The sequence below is a fragment of the Manihot esculenta genome, chromosome 12 (genome assembly GCF_001659605.2).
Source record: "Manihot esculenta cultivar AM560-2 chromosome 12, M.esculenta_v8, whole genome shotgun sequence".
In the NCBI taxonomy this organism is placed as follows: Eukaryota; Viridiplantae; Streptophyta; class Magnoliopsida; order Malpighiales; family Euphorbiaceae; genus Manihot; species Manihot esculenta.
This window is the reverse complement of record NC_035172.2, coordinates 7,241,494-7,250,521: the sequence shown is the minus strand read 5'-3', so window position 1 is coordinate 7,250,521 and position 9,028 is coordinate 7,241,494. Positions and strand designations below refer to the sequence as shown.

The 9,028-nt window shown below is 36.0% G+C and overlaps 1 protein-coding gene across 2 annotated transcripts; it reads left to right on the top strand.

Moving 5' to 3' along the window:
• The first annotated feature begins 744 nt into the window (after positions 1-744).
• On the top strand, positions 745-8,724 carry LOC110628285 (E3 ubiquitin-protein ligase COP1). 2 transcript variants are annotated; one of them, XM_021774885.2, is made up of 13 exons: positions 745-1,266; positions 1,506-1,583; positions 2,159-2,314; positions 2,440-2,793; positions 3,236-3,393; positions 3,542-3,607; positions 4,232-4,310; positions 4,892-5,047; positions 5,225-5,323; positions 6,118-6,222; positions 6,671-6,850; positions 7,829-7,939; positions 8,049-8,724. In XM_021774885.2, exons 1-13 carry the CDS (start codon positions 946-948, stop codon positions 8,217-8,219), a joined length of 2,034 nt encoding a protein of 677 aa, XP_021630577.1. In that variant the 5' UTR covers positions 745-945; the 3' UTR covers positions 8,220-8,724. The 2 variants fall into 2 exon arrangements, with proteins under 2 accessions (XP_021630577.1, XP_021630578.1); XM_021774886.2 differs by having other exon boundaries at positions 1,124-1,266; positions 2,155-2,314.
• The last annotated feature ends 304 nt before the right edge of the window (positions 8,725-9,028 follow it).

The window sequence follows — 9,028 nt, the reverse complement described above, 5'->3', positions numbered from 1 at the left end:
CTCTATTTTGGCGACCCAACACTTAAGTCCCTCACTTTCTCTTCCGTCCAAATTCGCAGTCCTTCCGTCCATTTAAACCGTTTGGTCAAAGAGTCAAAAGTGAGAGGTGATAATTTTTTTCAGAAATACCCTTCTCTTAATGTGAAATTCCTTTTTTTTTTTTTTTCTCTTTCATGCTTTCTCTCTCCAGTTGAAGAAGAAGAAGAAGAAGAAAAAGAAGAAGAAGAAGCTACTGCAGAAAGAGTAGGAAGAAGAAGAAGAAGAAGAAAGAAGAAAGAAGAAGAAGAAGAAGAAGAAGAAGAAAGAAGAAGAAGAAAGAAGCTGCTGCAGAAAGAGTAGGAAGAAGAAGAAAGAAGAAGAAAGAAGAAGAAGAAGAAGAAAGAAGAAGAAGAAGAAGAAGAAGTTGCAGAAAGGGGAAGAAGAAGAAGAAGAAGAAGAAGAAGAAGAAGAGAGTTAATTTTGTCAATTCACGTGTTCCAAACGGCTATTTTGGACGGAAGGACTACGAAGTTGGACAGAAAAAAAAGTGAGGGACTTAAGTGTTGGATCGCCAAAATAGAGGGACAGAAGTATTAATTACGTTAAACCTCAGGGACTACAAAGTAATTTTCCCAAAAATAAAATTTAAGTTATTTAATAAAAAAATCTGTTTTGGCCTTTGGCAGCGGATTATAAAACATAAATCACTGGTTTTTTCGTTTTTTTTTTTTTAAAACATAAATCACCGGTAACCATGGGCAAATGAACAAAAATATCACGTGGACTATTCTCCCCCTCACAGCCTCTGCTGTAGACCCTACCCTTCCCCTTCTCTCTCTCTTGCTCGCCGCCTCTTTCCTCTCTCCTCCCATCATCACCAAATGCGATTTTGCAGACCGAACACAAACCCACACACCCGTCTGAAACAGACCAGACTGTGAAACAGCGAGCGGAAGAAAGTTTACCATGGAAGAGGTCTCAACGGGGGCCATAGTTCCTGCGGTGAAGCCGGAGCCTAGACCATCTCCTTCCTTCGCTGCGGCAGCAGCGGCTTCTCCGGATCAAACCGCGCAGGCGGGGGCGAAGGACGCGGGTTTTTCAGAATTGGAGAAGGATTTTCTTTGCCCAATTTGTATGCAAATCATTAAAGACGCGTTTCTTACAGCTTGTGGCCACAGTTTTTGCTACATGTGTATAATTACTCACCTCCGCAACAAGAGCGATTGCCCTTGCTGCGGACATTACCTCACTAGCAACCAGCTCTTCCCTAATTTCTTACTACAGAAGGTCTGCTAGCTTTCTTTCTTTCTTTTTGTTCTCTCTCTCTCTGCCTATTTAAGTTATACTTCACTAGTATTTTCAACTTCGAGACTGCTCTATTGGCATCCGTGGTGGTTAAAATTCTGAAAAAAGGGTAGTAGAAATTGACAGTAGGTTTGAATGTTGAAGCATAATTTGTATTTTGAAATTATGTATATGGAAATGCAGCTCATTGTTATACGGTTTCTCTGTACCATATTTTGTAGCTATTGAAGAAGGTTTCTGCGCGTCAAACATCAAAAAATGCATCCCCCGTTGAGTGTTTTCTTCAGGCACTGCAACAGGTCAGTTATTGCATTCCACTTCTCTAGTAATTTACTCATCTATGCATCTATGCCTTTCCCCCCCTTCCGTTCTTGCTCTGAGTGGGTCCTGTGCTATTTGTCAATTTGAGCTAGTTCTGGGTTGCTAATAAAATGCTGTCTTTATGTATATTGTTTTTGTTACTTAGCTGTACTGGGTGAAGAAGATCATGCAATTATTATTTTGTGGGAAGTTTGTGGTTCTTGAGAGGTCATGTACTTGATAGGACCGGAGCAGTATCATGTAGGTCTCTGGAATGAATTCCTAGAGATGATTGTTTGACAGGTGACTTCTGTAAATCTATAGTATAATTAGTGGTTGCATGGGATCTCTATGGAGCTTGTGATTTTCAAATCTAGAGATAATTCATTATAAATTCAGAATAGGCCTTATGAATTGATGGTTGTGAGGTTGTTTGGCCTGGTGTCTTTGTTCTGTTTGTCAGCAGATTGTTCTGATGAATATAAATTAATCAAGTTCCTTCTTTTCTGTAAATTAGATGGATTTGTTCAGTTTAATGTTTTTATTGTGACACAATCTTGTGATCATTAGACAGGGTTGTGAAATTCCGATCAAGGATCTGGACAACCTTATGTCGCTGCTTGCTGAGAAAAAAAGAAAAATGGAGCAAGAAGAAGCTGAGAGAAATATGCAAATATTGCTAGACTTCTTGCAGTACTTACGGAAGCAAAAAGTTGATGAATTGAATGAGGTACTTTGCCACATGTTTGGTCCTATTAATTCCTTCCCTTCCCTAGATAACATTCAGTAATCATAACAATATTCATTGAAAAGTTTCTTTATGAATAAACTATTGGATCTTTTTAAACTTTCTAGGTGCGGACAGATCTCCAGTATATTAAGGAGGACATAGAGGCTGTAGAGAGACATAGGATTGAGTTATACCGTACTAGAGACAGGTATTCTATGAAATTGTGGATGCTCGGAGATGATCCCAATGTGAGAAAACCATGGCCTTCAACATTAGATAGGAATAGTGGTGGTGTGATCAGCAGTTCTCTAAATGCGAAAGGAGGGTTGACTGCAGGGAATCTTCCAACTAAGACAATGGATGGCAAGTCTCAAGTAAGCTCTCATGGACTTCAGAGAAAGGATACTTTAAGTGGATCTGATTCACAGTATAATCGGTCAGGCCTATCTGTGGTAAGGAAAAAGCGGGTCCATGCACAGGTCAGTAATCATACAAATTCTTATTTCAGATCAAGATTTAGTACTTCAAATTTAAGAAATTTAAGTTCTCAATACTTTTTAATGGATGTTCAGAAAACTAGCACCTAAAGCTTATTGATTATATCATTGAGCTTGAATACCAACGTAGTCTTTGTCATTTGTAATATATCTGATCCTACTTATGCTGGTTTGATTAAATCACATTGTTTTTTTCCCCTCTTTCTGTTTGCAGAGGAAAATTTAGGATTCTTATTCAGGAACCATTTTTAGCATGTATTAATAGAAACTTCTCAGGACATTTAGACATTGTTGAATAACCATATTAGCTAAATATTGCCTTGATGAGTGTTGAATATATCTAAAAGTACATGATGGGAACTATTCCACTTTTCCTATATTTATAGAATCTAGATTAATTCTCATTTTCCTTCTATTGCTGCAGTTCAATGACCTACAAGAATGTTATCTGCAAAAGCGTCGTCTGTTGACAACCCAACCACATAACCAACAAGAAAGGGATAAAAATATCATAGATAGAGAGGGCTACAGCACAGGTCTAGTAGAATTTCAGTCTGTGCTGAATACCTTCACTCAGTACAGGTATAGATAACACTGTTTATTCCCTCTAATATCTTTGTGAATTGGTGTACAATCATTGTTTTAAAAATATTTTTCAATCATTTATTTATTTTATTTTATTTTTTACTTGTGATTCATGTGAATTTTCCTTTTAATTCTTTTGAGGCAGTCGCTTGAGGGTCATTGCTGAACTTAGGCATGGGGATATATTTCACTCTGCCAATATAGTGTCAAGGTAAGTTAAACTTCTTTGAATTGTAGAAGATTGTTCTTTTTGGTGTAAGTTCGGGGGTGCAAGTTGCTTTTTCCATGACATTAAAGAACTTCTAAATTTTTCAACTGCTACAAATTTACAGTGGCAAATGTCACTTGGGAATAAATTGTAATAAGGTAAATTTCCCTGCTAATGTTTTTCTTCTGGTGCATTGACAAGAAGGATCACACAAAATCCATGCACAAGTTAAAGAAACTTTTGTTTTCTCCATCGAATTAATCAATTCTCTTTTATGTTCTCTCTTCTTGAAACCATCTTTGTAACACAACTCCATTTTTGGCTGGTTACATGTATAAATATAAAAGATGAATCATTAATAAATGTAAATTTAACGTTGGGAAATCTCTGCCTGATCTTGGCTTTTATTAACTTCTGGTTGGACAAACATGTTTGCAACTCAAGTAGCTTTGATACCATGATTCACAAATAGGAGAGAATACTTCTCTCTCTCTCTCTCTGTGTGTGTGATATGAACGAAAGAAAGTGGACGGCCTAGATTTTTGTGGGAAAGTTGCTTTATGGAATAGATTAAATATCTGCTGTTAAATCTGATTAAACTCATCAACTGAAATTGTTTAATTGCAGCATAGAATTTGACCGTGATGATGAATTGTTTGCTACTGCTGGAGTTTCAAGGCGAATCAAAGTTTTTGACTTCTCCACTGTAAGATCTTGATTTCAGCTTCCTTTTTTCCCTTTCTAGTGTGCTTATATTGGCAATGTACATGAAATAGAATGTTCTTTATTCCGGATTTATTGCCTACAGTTGGATGCTTATTTTTCTCATTTTCCATTATAGTATTTGAATTATCATCCCTGAACAAAAGAAAAAATAGGGCAATTCCATAGCAGAACCCTAGAAAATATAACATGGAATGAATAATCTTTGGTAATGCACTAGGCAGGAAAAGGCTCTGCATGCTAATATCTCTAATTACTTAGATTTCACAAACACTCTGTGAAGACTTGTGTATTTGTAACTGAATCACTCTTCTATTTGTAGCAGATGAAAACAATTAAAGCAGCATTCCATTTAGCAAGTTTTTTAAAGCTTATTGAAGGCTAATTCTTTCTAAAGCAAGTAGATTTTGGAGTCTTTATGTAGTGGCATAGTGAAAGGAGAATATAATGACATGCATCTGGCTTGTTGAATTTTCTGCACAAATAAATGTGTTCTGTTCAAATATGATCGTACTCTGTGCTTCTGTTGGTTTATCAATCTTCATATATGCTATTGCCTAACAGGTACTGAATGACCCTGCTGATGTGCATTGTCCCGTTGTGGAGATGTCAACACGTTCTAAGCTTAGTTGCTTGAGTTGGAACAAGTATGCTAAGAATCAGATAGCTAGTAGTGATTATGAGGGAATAGTAACTGTTTGGGATGTGACAACTAGGCAGGTAAAAATTTTAAGTGTTGCAACTCATTTCAATTATTTATTTTATTATCATGAATTTGTATATATTCTTTTATCTGTTGTGAGTGTATTTGTTCATTTAGTATGAACCAAATTCAATTCTATATTTCTTGGATATTGTCATTATTAATTTGTCACTATTATTTATAAACCTCCTCAGAGTGTGATGGAATATGAAGAACATGAAAAACGTGCATGGAGTGTTGACTTTTCTCGTACTGAACCCTCGATGCTTGTGTCTGGTAGTGATGATTGCAAGGTACTCTTTCAACCAAGTCTCTTTATTTGCTCGGGAATGCATAGTTTATAACCTGATTGCCTTTGAAAGGTCAAAGCAAAATATGTGTTCAATTTTATATTCTAATGTTGGAATGGTTTGGCTTAAGGTTGGCCTAGTTATGCTTGTGCTTTAGGGCTATCGTAGTTGCATTGTTTCCAGTGGCTATTACAGAATTATATTATTTGCAAGTGTTATGCAAACCCTGGCTCAGTTTTTGTGATTATATGAACACCCAACCAAGCTTGGCAGTGATCTGAAAATACTTGCCTAGCATGGTTGCCTATGATCTGAAAATACATGCCTAGCATGGTTGCCTATCTATTTGTGTTGTTCTGGCTGCTTCAATTTGAAAATATAAAATTTAAATAATTTTTGAGGAAGAGAAAATCATCTATAAAAACCATCGGTGGTGTTATAATAGATAATCCACTTTACATTGTGATCCTTGCCTAATCATCACTTTTGAATGTGTACAGCCCTGGTATCAAGATCACTGGTAAACATGCTCAGAACTTTATTGGCACCTGTTTGCATGTATTGACTGGTTTTGGAAGGTAGTTGATATTAGATCGTAACTAATTATGCTTGTGCATATTTTCAACATAAATAAGAAATTGCCATTGTCACGAATGGAGGTCCATTACTTAATAGTTTAGGAGGGAAAAGTTCAAGCAAAGCACTTAAGCAAATATTTGGATATCCTTTCTTTTCAGCAGGTGGAGTGGTCCATTTGCTGTTGTACTTACGTTTTTTCTGCTTTTTTAAATAATCAGGTGAAAGTTTGGTGCACAAATCAGGAAGCTAGTGTTATCAACATTGACATGAAAGCGAATATTTGCTGCGTCAAGTATAATCCTGGTTCTAGCAATTACATTGCGGTATACTTCACTCATTGCATATTCAGAGACTTTGGCACTGGCTTGCCCACTGTTTAATGTGGGGCCAGTTTAATCTTTTATCCAGTATTGCTGAGAAAACTCGTTGAAGCATGATATTCTGTTAGTTGACATCCACTTTTAAGTTCCCGTTTTTTGGGCATGCTTATCTTGGATTTTTCCTGGACTCTGTATGGGTGAAAAAGAATGAGATATCAGTTTTGGTGTATGTTCAGTTTAAAATCTGACCCTTATGTAGAAGCATATAGTTGATGTCATATTGAATTAGAAAGCAGGTTTATTGGCCCTATAAGTAACACATTTTTCCAGTAGGATAGTGTATCAGTTGTCATTATTAAAGTATAACATGTGGCCTCACCCATTGGCGTGCACAAGCTTTTTGAAATATGATTTGCAGCTTAAAAGTAGAAGTTCATGTGACCTTTCTCAGGTTGGTTCCGCAGACCATCATATTCACTACTATGACTTGAGAAATATCAGCCATCCGCTCCATATGTTCAGTGGACATCGCAAAGCTGTTTCATATGTGAAATTCTTGTCCAACAATGAGCTTGCTTCAGCATCTACTGACAGTACATTACGATTATGGGATGTCAAGGATAATGTGCCAGTAAGTATTGTGTTTGCAAAAGCAAATCGGATGGGCGCCCCTTTTTCATTTATAAAAAAATTTTCTATGTTCTATGCTGTAGCCCTAGAAGACTGAAGCATGCATTCTTGGAGTTCCTGTTCTGTTATATCTAGTATTTCTTAGAATTATGATGGTGAATGTGCTAAACTGTATATAACAAAATTGAATCTAGTTAATAAACCACAAATGGCCTTGTTGAGAACTTGTAAACTAGCTATAGAGGTGGCAATCATTTCAAGATAGGCAGGTTTAGGTGCCGTCTCCTTTTTAGGAATAGGAATTTATCGCAGGTCTTTTTTGTAGTTATCTTTTTCTATTTGTTTCAACTTCTGTATTAATTGATACAAAACTGAATGGAAAATTTTTGTACTTGGATACTTTCCTTGCACTGCTGGCAAATTTAATCTTTGTTGGATGAATCATGTGGAATATGTGCATGTAATTGGAAACAAGATGGAAATTTTTGGATTTTATTTAGCTAGTGTATATGTTCAGACGCAAAGATGGCCGGATATTTTCAATGTATCACTTCCCTTCATGTTCTAAGAAGTGCTAATCACCTTGCCCATGCATTAGCTAAACTGGGTCTTAAAAGTTTGGGTGGAGGATGGTCCTAGTGCTTTAGTCAGCCTGGTTCAATCTGATGTACAAGATTTGTCTATTTAATAATACTATTCTGATGTTTTACTTCTTAAAAGAAAAGGATTGTGCATTTGCTGTCTTAGTCTGGTGTTGTATTCTTAATTCCTATTTCATGCTTTCAGAAAACTCTTCTCCATTCTCCTCCCTCTGCATAGCACCAAGAAAACGAGAAAAAAAAAAACAAAACTTCTCCACCTTTTGATATAATGGTTAATCCTGAGATTGATTAGCATTGATTACATTATTTTTATGGCTCAAATACTATACTTCTTAATAACTCTTGTTGAGTTGTTATTTTCTTTGTGATCCTGACAGGTTCGTACCTTCAGAGGCCACACAAATGAGAAGAATTTTGTAGGTCTCTCAGTAAACCGTGATTACATTGCATGTGGCAGCGAAACAAATGAAGTTTTTGTCTACCACAAGGTTAGCCTTGTATAAAATATCTTTTTCTGCATTCTTCTTCCTTTCTTTTGCTGTTCCCTCTTCCTATCTACAAAGTTCAATCAAATGAAGTTTGGAATTTACCTGGCAGGAAATATCCAGACCTGTTACATGGCACAGATTTGGCTCACCTGAAATGGATGACGCTGATGAGGATGCTGGATCTTACTTTATTAGCGCCGTCTGCTGGAAGAGTGATAGCCCTACAATGCTAGCCGCAAATAGCCAGGGTACGATTAAAGTACTAGTTCTTGCAGCGTAAACAAATCATGAAGGGATTTAAAAAGAAAAAAAAAAAAGAAAAGAAAAAGAAGCAGAATAGGAGATTAACGTATTTAAACTGTGGTCAGATTTTCAATTTCAGCCTTACACTTGTTGGAGGTTCAATTTTTAATCCATTGTTTACTTTCTGTCCAAATTAGTCCACAAGTTCATATTTAAGTTCAATTTAGTCAAGAAATCAAAATGAGTTAGATTTCATCAAAATTAGTCTAAATTGAGTTTAAATTGAACTTTCTGTACTAATTTTGATGAAAAGTTGAAAATGGATTGATTGAACTTTTGTACAAGGGTAAAATTGAGCAGTAATCTCTTGATTGTGTGGTGAATCTATGGTCGATGATGATTGATTATTGCTGTATATATCTTTAGAGTGGAGCATGAATTAGAGCGGATTTGTGGCTCTGGTTCCGTATATATATAATTTCTTTCAGATTATTGTACAAGCTTTCAATACAGAGTGCAGTCGTTAGGGATTTTCATTGTGAGGTTTAGCATTACATAGCTGAAATTTATAAGCAATGCTCTTCCCAATTTAATCACCTCCGGGAGAGATGCAGTCGCCTGAAAAACTTAAAAAAAAAAAGAAGTCCTGGCTACATTCTGATCTGGATCGGAATTGGCTCCGAATTCTGTGTTCTCTTTCAAGAGAAATGCTAGATGATAGTAACAGTCACTTACATCATCACTCTCATTAGTTAAAAAATATAATAATTTCTTATTAGTTAAAAAATATAATAATTTATAATCAATTAAGGAGAAAATAATAATTAATATAATAAAATGTTAGTG